The following is a 13,530-nucleotide window of genomic DNA, read 5'->3' as shown; positions in this document are numbered from 1 at the left end:
GAACATTTCAGGATTCCTGCTTTAAATGGATTTTCAAGTATCCCACATCAATTAGATTAACTCTGCTATTTCTTATTTTGCAGGATTTCATGTGTGCGCAGCTGGGTGGCTTCTTGGAGGAAAGGTTGGGTATCCAATCGTAAAACCTGGACCCAACTGTGGACATGGAAAAACTGGTGTCATTGACTATGGATATCGAGTCAATAAATCAGAACTATGGGATGCTTACTGCTACAATCCACATGGTTTGTTCAATACATCTTTCATTTTCTCAATTTTAACAGTTATTTAGTTATAACAATTACAAATGCAGCCAAATGCAAGTAATGGACATGTAACAAACTGTGACGGCGCAACTATATCATCTATAACATTTGTGCCACACAAATGCCAGGCAATGACCATCACCAATAAGAGACACTCTAATCACTGCCCCTTGACATTCAATGGTGTAACCATCACTGAATCGCCCACTGTCAACATCCTTGGGGTTACCATTGACCAGAAACTCAACTGGACTCACCACATTAACACAGTGGCTACAAGAGCAGGTCAGAGGCTAGGAATACTGCGGCAAGTAACTCACCTCCTGACTCCCCAAAGCCTATCCACCATCTACAAGGCACAAGTCAGGAATGTGATGGAATACTCCCCACTTGTCTGGATGGGTGCAGCTCCAACAACACTCATGAAGTTTGACACCACTCAGGACAAAGCAGCCCGCTTGATTGGCACCACCTACAAACATCCACTCCCTCCATCACCGACGCTCAGTAGCAGCAGTGTGCACTATCTATGAGATGCACTGCAGCAATTCACCAAAGATCCTTAGACAGCACCTTCCAAACCCATGACCACTTCCATCAAAAAGGACAAGGGCAGCAGATACATAGGAACACTACCAGCTGCAAGTTCCCCTCCAAGCCACTCATCGTCCTGACTTGCAAATATATCACCATTCCGTCAGAGTCACTGGGTCAAAATCCTGGATTTCCCTCCCTCATGGCATTGTGGGCCAACCCACAGCGCAAGGACTGCAGCGATTCAAAAAGGCAGTGGGCAACTAGGGATGGGCAATAAATGTTGGCCAGCCAGCAACACCCACGAAAGAATAAAAAGATGAGTCATAGGGTGGAATCCTACCAACCCACCCGTTGTGGGTTTGGTGGGTGTGGAGAATCTTGTAGGAACCAAAACGTTGGAAACCCACCGGCATTAAATTACGTTGAAATCCTTCCAATGGGGAGTTAATGGCGGGTCAATGCTTGTGGGGATGGGGGCGTGGTGAATTTATGAACTGGGTTAATACAGAAAACATTGGGCAGGATTTTCCAGCTGCACGACCCCAAGATCTGAAATTCAATCTCGAGGTCAATGGACCTTTATACGGTCCAGTGAATTTTCTGTCCCGCCCGCTAGGATTCCCACGGTGGGTGGGATGAAAAATTTCGCCTATTATTAACAACTAAAAATTATGTTTTTTTCCTACTTATATTTAAAGTGAATGTTGAGGTTACTCCAGTCGATACAATGCTATAAAGTGACAGGTCCATTCTGAATTCGACAGTCAGTGTCAGATTGAGCTTCCTTGATAGACAAATCTCAACTGAACCATCAACTGATGCGAAGGAATAATTTCTTTGTTGTCTCACATGAGAGTGGAGGGAGGCTGGAGGTCCCTTCCTTAAGGTATAAGAATTATTAGGGATAGGTCAGAACAACAAAGTGCTTCCACTCAACTAGAAACACAGCTTCAGTAGGCCAGGATTTTCCCATTGACCTTCGGATGATCCCAATGATGGTGGCATTGCTGGAAAATCCCATCCAATGAGACAATTGTAAACTCTCAATAATAAAGGGCGTGGTTTGATGTAACAAATACCGCTCGACAGTGAGAGTTGTAATTTAGATAGACATCTCAATGTGATGAAATAAAGACAGAATTTTGCCCCTGTTTTTCTTCCCCCCACCCCCGCCACCCCCCATGTATAACTATCACGGGGAAGCTTTTTCACAAGTTTATTACAAAGTATAATTACTTTGTTTGTATTTTCTGCTCCTCAGCCAAACAATGCGGTGGTGTTCTAACAGATCCTGAGCGGATTATCAAGTCCCCAAATTACCCAGATGAGTACGAGCATCAACAGATCTGTTACTGGCACATTCGACTGAAGTACAAGCAGCGCATCCATTTACGGTTTCTGGAATTTGATGTAGAAGATGACCCATCCTGCTTGTCTGACTACCTAGAAGTGTACGATAGCTATGATGACATGCTCGGCTTTGTTGGCAGGTAAGTGTTTATTGGTACAGAGGAATAGTGATCTGATAGACCTACATTATGGTAATACAATGATTTGGAGCAAGCATCAATTTCACATTATAAGAAGTCTCACAACACCAGGTTAAAGTCCAATAGGTTTATTTGGTAGCACGGGCTTTCGGAGCGCTGCCCCTTCATCAGGTGAGTGTCACATAGATTTCAGATTTGCTCCCTATTGCAACCTATTGGGAGAGATTTTGAGCCAGCATTAGCCACCTGCGTAAATGGCGATGCAGGCCCAAAATGTCGCAAAAGTCGGGAATCTAGATTCTCTTCCATGGGATCGCGTTTCCCGATTTTCCCTGCCCCTCGCCCATGACATTACAAGGTTCCCGCCCACCTCATTTCAAAACATTTTAATAAATTTACATCTCGTTATATGACTTCCCCAAAATATGTTTCCCTCTCACTGAATATTCATACCTCACTGACGTGACTGCCGGCGAGTTCACAACAGCTATTGAAAAACTTGAAGTGATCAAGGAGAACCCGTCCGGGTGCAAAGCTAAGTATAGCCCCCAGGGACAGGCCGGGGGTGGGGGGGGGAGGGACACGCCTTGACGGTGCCCTAACACAGCCCTTGGCAGTGCCAACCTAACAGTGCCAGGATGGGCCCTCTGGGGAGCCCCACTGGGGAGGGGTTTCCCTTATGTGTGGTGGTGGTGTGGCTCACCCTGATGTTTGTGCACTGGGAGGCCCCCTGATGCATGTGTGGAGTGTGTAATTCTTGTGGGAGGAGGGGGAGGTCCTGATTCTCGTGTGGGATGGAAGCATCCCAATGCTTGTGTTTTGTAGGTGGGGATTCGCCCCCAATGCTCATGGACGGGGGGGGGGGGTCACTTTACAGATCGGGGTGCCCTTTGGGGCGCTCTTTAAAGATGGCGCCCGGATCTTTGTGGAGCTGGGGTTTCTAACTCTAGCAGGCCCACCCCACCAGAGTGACGGTAGAAACAACACCCCAGATTTCTTTTGCACAGAATGCTGAATTTCTGGAAAGAAAACACAGCTGTGTAACTGGAGAGCTATACGCCGGTGTGCACTGAGAAGATTCCACCCATCATCTCTGTTCACAATTGACAAAAATTCAGAATTGATTTCAAAATTCAATTTTCATGCCAGACACACATTGCAATGACTAGGAATTCAATAAATGGTTGGCCCATTCCCGGTAAAAGACTATGGTCATGCGCTTATTTTTAAAAAACTAATGTGAAATACATAGAATAGATGAGGATGGCAGTTAAATATGTGATATTTTAATTGATTTCTATGTGAAAAATTACTTTTGTCCTTCTGCATCCAGTGATTTGCATTAGAAGTCTAAATAATGAAATCACCATCAATTAAATATCTGATTAGAAGGAAATTGTTGGGAAATAAAATACTTTAAATGACATCTTTTGAAGGGTCAGAATCCAATGTACACGTGATTGTTTCAGTATCAAACATATTGGAGGTGATTAATTGAAATTGGAAAACAAGCAAGAACTCATCAGTCTTCAATTTCAGATACTCTTTTGTTCCTGCCTCACTTATTCTGGCCAATTGGGACTGTATCCACATTATGCTGCAACTGTACAGGACCTTGGTGAGACCACATTTGGAATATTGTGTGCAGTTCTGGTCACCTCACTATAAGAAGGATGTGGAAGTGCTGGAAAGAGTGCAGAGGAGATTTACCAGGATGCTGCCTGGTTTGGATGGTAGGTCTTATGAGGAAAGGTTGAGGGAGCTAGGGCTGTTCTCTCTGGAGCGGAGGAGGCTGAGGGGAGACTTAATAGAGGTTTATAAAATGATGAAGGGGATAGATAGAGTGAACATTCAAAGACTATTTCGGGTGGATGTAGCTATTACAAAGGGGCATAATTATAGGGTTCGTGGTGGGAGATATAGGAAGGATATCAGAGGTAGGTTCTTTACGCAGAGAGTGGTTGGGGTGTGGAATGGACTGCCTGCAGTGATAGTGGAGTCAGACACTTTAGGAACATTTAAGCGGTTATTGGATAGGCACATGGAGCACACCAGGATGATAGGGAGTGGGATAGCTTGATCTTGGTTTCAGATAAAGCTCAGCACAACATCGTGGGCCGAAGGGCCTGTTCTATGCTGTACTGTTCTATGTTCTAAAAGATATCACCTGATCTGACTCAAGTCAAAACCCTTAAATCCAACTGGTCTTGTTTTCAACCAAGTGAAGCTATGTGTGGGTAGCACAGTGGCACAGTGATTAGCACTGCTGCCTCACACGCCAGGGACCCAGCTTAGATTCCCAACTTGAGTCACTCTCTGTGCAGAGTCTGCATGTTCTCCCCGTGTCTGCATGGGTTTCCTTCGGGTGCTCTGGTTTCCTCCCACAATCCGAAAGAAGTACTGGTTCGGTGCATTGGCCATGCTAAATTCTCCCTCAGTGTACCCAAAGAGGCGCCGAAGAGTGGTGACTGGGGGATTTTCACAGTAACTTCTTTGCAGTGTTAATATCAGCCTACTTGTGACACTAATAAATAAACTATGGTGTAGTGAAATATTTTATCAACCATAATGTTATAAAAGTGCATTGTTGATTTGCTTTTGTACATGAAGATATTTACTCGCACACTGTGATGCTGAAAATAAAACATACCAAGTATTTTGTGCTTATTTCTTTGATTTCTTCTTGGCTTTTTTGATTGGTTTCTGTGAAACATGTGATGGTAGGCAATCAGATCCCAGAACTACAAGAACAGATAAATTTGGAGACAGTCCATTCATGTAAGCGATGTCATAGAACATATGGTATCAAATATTGAATAATTCTATTGTTGTAATAAGTAGCCTTAAGTTAGCACACGTTTATCAGCTATGAAGTATTTTTTTTTAGTGATCCTTCAATAATTATTTTCTTTCCAGTTAATTTTTTTTTTATTATTGTGTCCCATTAATCTGGCTTTTTATTAAAAACAATAATTTGGATTTCCCTGATTTCTCAACCATATTTTCTCACAAAATGAGATTGTCATTTAGTTTTCTTATTTCTCAACTGCAGAGTTTATATGGTAATTCTTTCATCTTTCTTCATACAAAATTGGAAGGAGTGTGAAATGGGCAGCCAATTCACTAGTACCTGTTTTGAGCTATAGCTCAAGGGCAAAGTGCGGTTAGTTTTTACACACACCACACAAATTAGGAGCAGGAGTAGGCCACTGCCCGCCAAATAACCAAGCCTGCTCTGCCATTCAATAAGATCATGACTGACCTGTTTTCTATATATAGATTGCTGTTTGTGGAATGCACTACCAGAGTCAGCGCTTCGAACACAGACCATGTCTGCACTTCAGAATAGGCTAGATGAGTGATTGAAAGAAAGGAGAATAAAGGGATATGGGAGCAGGGTGGATACATGAAATTAGGATTACTGTTTGTATGGAAGATAACCACTGCCAAGGACTAGTGCGGTGAAACATCTGTTTCTGTATTGTAATGTATCTACTTTCCCTATGTATTTCTCTGTCATGAAAGCTTAGTTCAATATTTTGGTCTTGCCTAGGGCACTTTGTTGAGCGAATAGAACATCTAAAAAATATTAACTTCCCACCTGTGTGCAGCACCCACCTCCAACTCCCCAATGGCTGCAAAAATGAATTGGCTCCCCTTCTTTTATATGGGTCAAGCAAGGCTCAGACATCTTGGTAGCCTGTTGTAAAAAGTCAATAGGCTGGGAGACTATGTAAACAGCAAGTTGCTGAATGCTGATTGGGGAAGGGAGCAATGCTTGTACCACATACTACAGCCCAACAAAAGTGTCAATCATCTAAATCTTGGAAAGTATCAATAGCTGAAAAGATAAGCGCTTGAAACCTCTTCATCTTGTGTAACTAAACATTGTGCAATTGGCAGAAGAGATCAAAGAGCCAGAGCTATCAATTAAACAATGTGTTCCCTGGGACTCAGGTGTTTTAGTATTCTAATGGATGTCTGAGCTTTCAGCTAAGAATGCGTAATGAGGCTGGGCTATCCTCATGCAGAATGTGCTTCAGGATAACTTGGAGGTGATGTGAACCATAACACTTTGAAAATTTATCCTGACTCCATGGAAATTATGGAAGACTAGGACATGCCTATCCCTGCAGTGGAGCTATCCAGGTCAGAAGTGCAAGTTCGCAACATGAACCAGCCCTTAAATAGCACTCCTGAAAATTGAAAACCGAGGGAATGAGGTTGGGATTGTGGAATGGGGGTCCAGTTGCCATTTTTACCTCTCCACATTGTCTCCCTGACTTCTTGAAAATTTAGCATTTGAAATGTTTATTTAGGTCTGAGTCATGAATATTGAGTAGCCATCCTTTGCTCTTATTCCTTCATAGTCTATATCTAGTGTTACAGATGCTCACTTTTCTTTATTGGAATTTTTTGCACGAATGTCCGGCAATCACACATTGACAAAGAGATATATTTCCTACCTGTAACTCCATCAAAAATGATTCACTCATGGAATGGCACTAGGTGCTAAGAGGCGTACTCTTCTATAATTTGTTTTCAAGTATACTTTCAAAACAATACAAAGGGAGAGCCACTCATGCATGCACTTGCTCCAGGTCTAGGCTGGAAAGGCAAAAATGTTCAGGATCCCGGTGGTTCATAAACAGGATTTCCTGTTGTTTCCCAAGATAACCCTCAGGTTACACTGGTAAATATGGTTCAGGTCAAAATGTGTCTCTCATTTTGCAGACCTCAAATCCAATACTCAGTTTCAAACTTAAATATTTGCTAGTGAATCTTGTGTGTTTAATGTACAATCTCAAATGTCTTATTTTGTATGTTTTCAGATTCTGTGGAAATAAGTTACCAAATGACATCGTTAGCACAGGTAACTATGCAACTTAATATAACTTCTCACAGAACAATATGCTGAACAGGAGATGTGTTAGCGTTTTCTGAGATCAACCCATTTTAGGAAATCTTGAAAATAATTTTCAAACTTTTTTATGACACATCCTTCATTGTATATAAAACAAACGCTTAAGTTATTTGTAATTTAGTGACTGGTGAAGCCTTTCATTACTACACGTACTTCACTTTCATTAAGAACTATAGGGGCACCAATTACTAATAGCCATTCTAGTCCAATATAACTGCAGCAATATAGCCTCCACGCCAAAACAATCTCAAATGAATAATTTGGATGCAAGGAAGAAAGTAATTGATGATAAGACCATAATTAGTATTAATCCCTTTGATTTTTGAATTACAATTGGTAATGTTGGCAAAGGGAAAATTAAAATGACATTAGGCTCAGCTCAGAGTCCAACAAATTTCCAAATGTCACAATTGGAGGTCAGTCCCAACTTGGATGTAATGTAAAAGTTGGGCCTGAGGCTTATCTAATAGTCACTTGCAAATAAATATATCATAACGTCATAGAAATTACACCACAAAAGAATGACTGATGAATTGTATAACTAGGGCCGTAGATAGGGCTTCAAACTAAATAGCGGGGGAAGGGTTCAGTTGTATGGAGAATTATAAAATCAAAGTTAAAGGAGAGGGTAGAAGTGCAGGTTAATGGAGCTGAGGGCTCAGGAAAGGTTAGTAAAGTTTCCAGACCACGTAATAGAACAGGGAGTATAGAAGGTGGCAGGAATCTAACTTCAGGCAGAGCAAAAAAGTTGACAAGTATGAGAAGGGAGGTGGTCAATGCAGGACTGAGGGTGTTGTACCTAAATACATGCAGTATACGGAACAAGATAAATGAGCTTGTTGCGCAATTGAAATTGGCCGATACGATGTGGCGGGCATCACAGAGATGTGGCTGCAAGGGGGTCAGAGCTGGGATCTAAATATCCAAGGATATGTGTCCTATCGGAAGGACAGGCAGATGGGCAAAGGGGGCATTGTTAGTAAGGAATGAAGTTAAATTGATAGCAAGAAGTGATATAGGATCAGAAGGCATAGAATCTCTGTGGGTAAAGTTGAGGAATCGCAAAGGTAAAAAGACCATGATGGGAGTTATGTACAGACCCCCTAGCAGTAGTCAGGATGTGGGGCAGAAAATAAATCAGGTGATAGAAAAGGCATATAAAAAAGGCAATATTACAATAATAATGGGGGACTTCAATATGCAGGTGGACTGGGAAAATCAGGTAGATAGTGGATCCCAAGGAAAGGTATTTGTGGAATATCTAAGAGATAGTTTTTTGGAGCAGCTTGTGACAGAGCCTACTAGGGAACAGGCAATTTTGGATTTGGTAATGTGTAATGAGGCAGACTTGATTAGGGAACTTAAGGTGAAGGAACCCTTAGGGAGCAGTGACCACAATATGATAGAATTTACCTTGCAGTTTGAGAGGGAGAAGCTGGAATCAGATGTAACGGTATTACAATTAAATAGAGGTAACTACAAAGACATGAGGGAGGAGCTGGCCAGAGTTGATTGGAAAGGATGCCTAGCAGGGAAGACAGTAGAACAGCAATGGCAGGAGTTTTTGAGAGTTATTCGGGAGGCACAACAAAAATTCATCCCAAGGAGGAGGAAACATGCTAAGAGGAGGACGTGGCATCCATGGCTGACGAGGGAAGTCAAGGACAGCATAAAAGCAAAAGAAAAAGCATACAAAGTGGCAAGGATTAGTGGGAATCCAGAGGATTGGGAAGCCTTTAAAAGCAAACAGAGGACAACTAAAAAAGCAATAAGGGGGGAGAAGGTGAAATATGACTGAAAGCTAGCTAGTAATATAAAAGAAGATAGGAAGAGTTTTTTTCAATATATAAAAGGTAAGAGAGAGGCAAAATAGCCATTGAACCACTGGAAAATGAGGCTGGAGAAGTTATAATACGAAACAAAGCAATGGCAGAGAAATTGAATAGTTACTTTGCATCAGTCTTCACAGTGGAAGACACAAGTGGGATGCCAGATCTCCAAGAGAGTCAGGAGGCACAGGTGAGTGTAGTGGCCATCACTAAGGAGAAGGTACTGAAAGGTCTGAAGGTGGATAAATCACCTGGACCGGATGGACTACACCACAAGTTCTAAAAGAGATAGCTGAGGAAACTGTGGAAGCATTGGTGGTGATCTTTCAGGAATCACCGGAGGCAGGGAGGGTACCAGAGGACTGGAAAGTAGCTAATGTAACACCGCTGTTTAAGGGAGGGAGGCAGCAGACGGGAAATTATAGGCTGGTTAGCCTGACATCAGTCATTGGCAAGATTTTAGAGTCCATTATTAAAGATGAGATCGCAGAGTACTTGGTAGTGCATGATAACGTAGGACTGAGTCAGCACGGCTTTGTCAAGGGGAGGTCATGTCTGACAAATCTGTTAGAGTTCGTCGAGGAGGTAACAAGGAAGTTAGATAAAGGAGAACCAGCAGACATGATTTATTTAGATTTCCAGAAGGCCTTTGACAAGGTGCAGCATAGGAGACTGTTAAATAAGTTAAGCGCCCTTGATGTTAAGGGTAAGATCCTGGCAAGGATAGAGGATTGGCTTACTGGCAGAAGGCAGAGAGTGGGGATAAAGGGGTCTTTTTCAGGATGGCAGCCGGTGACTAGTGTTGTGCCTCAGGGGTCAGTGCTGGGACCACAACTTTTCGCAATATACATTAACGATTTGGAGGAAGGAACTGAAGGCAATGTTGCTATGTTTGCAGATTATACAAAGATAAGTAGAGGAACAGGTAGTATTGAGGAAACAGGGTGGCTGCAGAGGGACTTGGACAGGTTAGGAGAGCAGGCAAAGAAGTGGCAGATGGAATACAATGTGGAAAAGTGTGAGGTTATGCACTTTGGAAGGAGGAATGGAGGCATAGACTATTTTCTCAATGGGAAAATACTTAGGAGATCAGAAACACCAAGGGACTTGGAAGTCATTGTTCAAGATGCTCTTAAGATTAACATGCAGGCTCAGTCGGCAGTTAGGAAGGCAAATGCAATGTTAGCATTCATGTCAAGATGGCTAGATTACAAGAGCAGGGATGTACTTCTGAGGTTGTATAAGGCTTTGGTCAGACCCCATTTGGAGTATTGTGAGCAGTTTAGGCCCCCATATCTAAGGAAGGATGTGCTGGCCTTGGAAAGAGTCCAGAGGAGGTTCACAAGAATGATCCCTGGAATGAAGGGCTTGCCATATGAGGAATGGTTGAGGACTCGTTGGAGTTTAGAAGGATAAGGGGGATCTTATTGAAACTTACAGGGTACAGCGAGGCCTGGATAGAGTGGACGTGGAGAGGATGTTTCCACTAGTAGGAAAACTATAACCAGAGGGCACAACCTCAGGCTAAAGGGACGATCCTTTAAAACAGAGATGAGGAGGAATTTCTTCAGCCAGAGACTGATGAATCTGTGGAACTCTTTGCCGCAGAAGACGGTGGAGGCCAGGTCATTGAGTGTCTTTAAGACAGAGATAGATAGGTTCTTGATTAATAAGAGGGTCAGGGGTTATGGGGAAAAGGCAGGAGAATGGGGATGAGAAAAAAATCAGCCATGATTGAATGGTGGAGCAGACTCAATGGGTGGAGTGGCCTAATTCTGCTCCTATGTCTTATGGTCTTTTGACGTTTTGGGCAACACATCTGTGCTGGCGATAACTCACTGAATTATCAGGGTCAAAAATCTACAATCCTAGTGGGAGTATCAGTGACAAAGTGGAACTTCCACAGTACTCAACCAACTACATTAGTATTACTAGGATCAGGCATTCAGTGTGTGTGCTACACTGACACAGTTGGGTGTGCCGGTTAGAAGGGAGTGGTAGACATGGTAGCATTGGCCAGGACTGGAGAAAAACAGGTTTGGCAGAATAAAGCAGCTGAGCGTCAACCACATATCTGTGGCTCTGGAGTCACATGTAGGTAAGGTAAGGATGACAGATTTCCTTCCCTAAAGGACATTAGTGAACAAGATGGGTTTTTCCTGACAATAACAGATTATTTTTATTGAATTCAAATTCCATCACCTGCCATGACGGGATTCGAACCTGGGTCCCCAGAACATTAGTTGAGTTTCTGTATTAATAGTCCAGCGATAATACCACTAGGCCATTGCCTCCCCCAAATATCAATAACTTTTCACTCCTTTGTCAGATATCTTCATTGAAGTCTTAGGTCTCTTCAGCTGTATAGCTATCCACAAGAAGACAAATCCTTCTGTGGATGTTCAACATTTTTGTATCGCTTGTGCCAGTAGCTGTTTTACCTTTGATTCTGCAACAAAAATAAAAATTAATGGAAAGTGGCTGGCTTTATTGATATTGAGGATGGCAAATTAAATAAAACTCATCAATTGTATTTCCTTTCTACTGTAGGCAATGTTATGACTCTGAAGTTCTTGTCAGACTCTTCAGTTACAGCAAAAGGTTTCCAACTTGTTTACAAGGCCATCATTCCATTTGCTCCAGACTCAACTGAAGAGATAGAAGACACCATTGGTCAATGAAATCATACTGCTCCCAAGGCATCCAAATAAATCTCACTGTTCAACGAGTTCACTTAATTGTATCGGAAATGCTCAGATAGGTTTGGAATCTCTTATCTCCAATAACTATTCTCTTACTTCGGATTTTGAGATTGATGCATCAAACACAACCTTGATTTGGATTTGGCTTTTCTGAATCGTAGAATTCCTTTTAATTCTTACATGGTCCCTACACTCAAGTTATAATCTACAAGACTAACTATTGACATAAAGCGTATGCACAAGTTGTTATCTCGTTTGAGGAAACATAGGCCCAGATCTTCTGCTCTCTGGATGGTCATACAACTAAGGTACCCTGGAATATGTACTGGCTGCCTTCAAAAGTCCTGATGCAAAGCGTCAACTTCCATTAGGCAATTACCCTGTGTACAGAACCATTTGAAACTCCAACTTAAAGTTGGAAACTTCAGATGGTTCCGATTTATTTATCAGAATAGTTGCCCAGGAAAAGTTAGAAGGATTAAAACCACTTCTAAACTCCAGGGTAACAATACTACTGATCTCCCAACCTCCCACTAGAGCCCTGGACTAACAACACCACCCCTCAACTACCCTTTCAACCCATCAAATATCCCCTCATCCGTAATTGCCCCCGATCACTGGATGCCTGACACAACTTACCCCCCTCACCCACTCACCTTACATTGTCACCTTCTCTCCGTAGCTTGTCAAAGTGGCATTGGGACATTTAAACTTACCAGAATATGGCAGCTGATGCCAAAAATGGCATGGCTTGCTTCCCCAGTGCTCCTGAACTACGAAGGAAGGACTCCAGGAGCAGATACTCTCCACATTTCCTCAGGAGGCCTGGTTCGGAGGAGAAATGTGAAGCTCCAATGCAAGGTAAGTTAGTAGGAATGGAGTGGCAATCCAACAGTTATTGCCACTTCTTGGTTCGGCCCATAGTCTACGATTGTTCATTGCACTTGTATTTGATATTTTGTTTTCCTATTTAAAAAGGCAACCTATCTAATACAATAGATATCAATAAACAAGCACCGTCATTCCCAAAATACTATTTAACACCTAGAAAATCAGAAATACTGAGCATTCTTTTAATGTATTCTTGCTTTTATTAAATGTTATTCTGAATGTTACTTGATGTTGAGTACTTCAATTAACTTGTTATTATTTCTAACTACAAATGAGCCTTAAAAGTACAAAAACATGGTTTATGCATATTTTTGCATGTTTCGCTTTTGAGAGATGCCACCAATGAAGTTATTTATGCAGAAACCTAACTCAGTTACAAATTTACTGTTAAGATCCTAATAAAATGTTCAAGTAACTACTTTTTGCTCTTACTTTGACATTAAGTTAAAAAAAATAAAATCTTGTCTGTCAAAATTGTATCTAACCAACAGGAAAATCTCAGTTGTAACACAAAGTGACACTGTATTAATTGTACGTCTACATGTAAACTGCCCAACATTTTGAGTGTCAGGTCAGAGTTTTGACAAAAGTCAGCATTGCATTCAATTAGGTTTAGTATGGAAATTAACAAGAAACAAACGTGGAGATACTTATTTGAAGGAGATATAACTTCAATGAGTTGAAGAGGCATCTACCCCAGTTGGATTGGAATTGGGTATTGGTGGATAGAGTATTACATGAGCATTGGGGGACCTACAAAAATTGTGTTTCTATTCTGCTGACAGAGTTCATGACAGGAAAAGTAAACAAGAGTTTGGGGAAGAATGAGATGCTGCTTAGCAACCAGGGATCACTTTTAGGGAATGATCTTTTGAGCTTCTAGTTTTAGCT

The 13,530-nt window shown here is 41.9% G+C and overlaps 1 protein-coding gene across 1 annotated transcript in view; it reads left to right on the top strand.

The window, feature by feature from the left end:
* The window catches only part of tnfaip6 (tumor necrosis factor, alpha-induced protein 6), a 47,713-nt gene extending 34,657 nt beyond the window's left edge, over positions 1-13,056 (top strand). Inside the window, exons 3-6 of the mRNA XM_078227964.1 lie at positions 84-245; positions 2,065-2,293; positions 7,126-7,166; positions 11,597-13,056. Of these exons, the coding sequence (XP_078084090.1) occupies positions 84-245; positions 2,065-2,293; positions 7,126-7,166; positions 11,597-11,727 (563 nt within the window). The 3' untranslated portion in view covers positions 11,728-13,056. The remainder of the gene's footprint in view (positions 1-83; positions 246-2,064; positions 2,294-7,125; positions 7,167-11,596) is intronic.
* Positions 13,057-13,530: the final 474 nt, after the last annotated feature.

Source organism: Mustelus asterias, chromosome 14 (genome assembly GCF_964213995.1).
Source record: "Mustelus asterias chromosome 14, sMusAst1.hap1.1, whole genome shotgun sequence".
In the NCBI taxonomy this organism is placed as follows: domain Eukaryota; kingdom Metazoa; phylum Chordata; class Chondrichthyes; order Carcharhiniformes; family Triakidae; genus Mustelus; species Mustelus asterias.
Note: the sequence above shows the minus strand (reverse complement) of the source record. Positions and strands in the feature narration are given on the sequence as shown.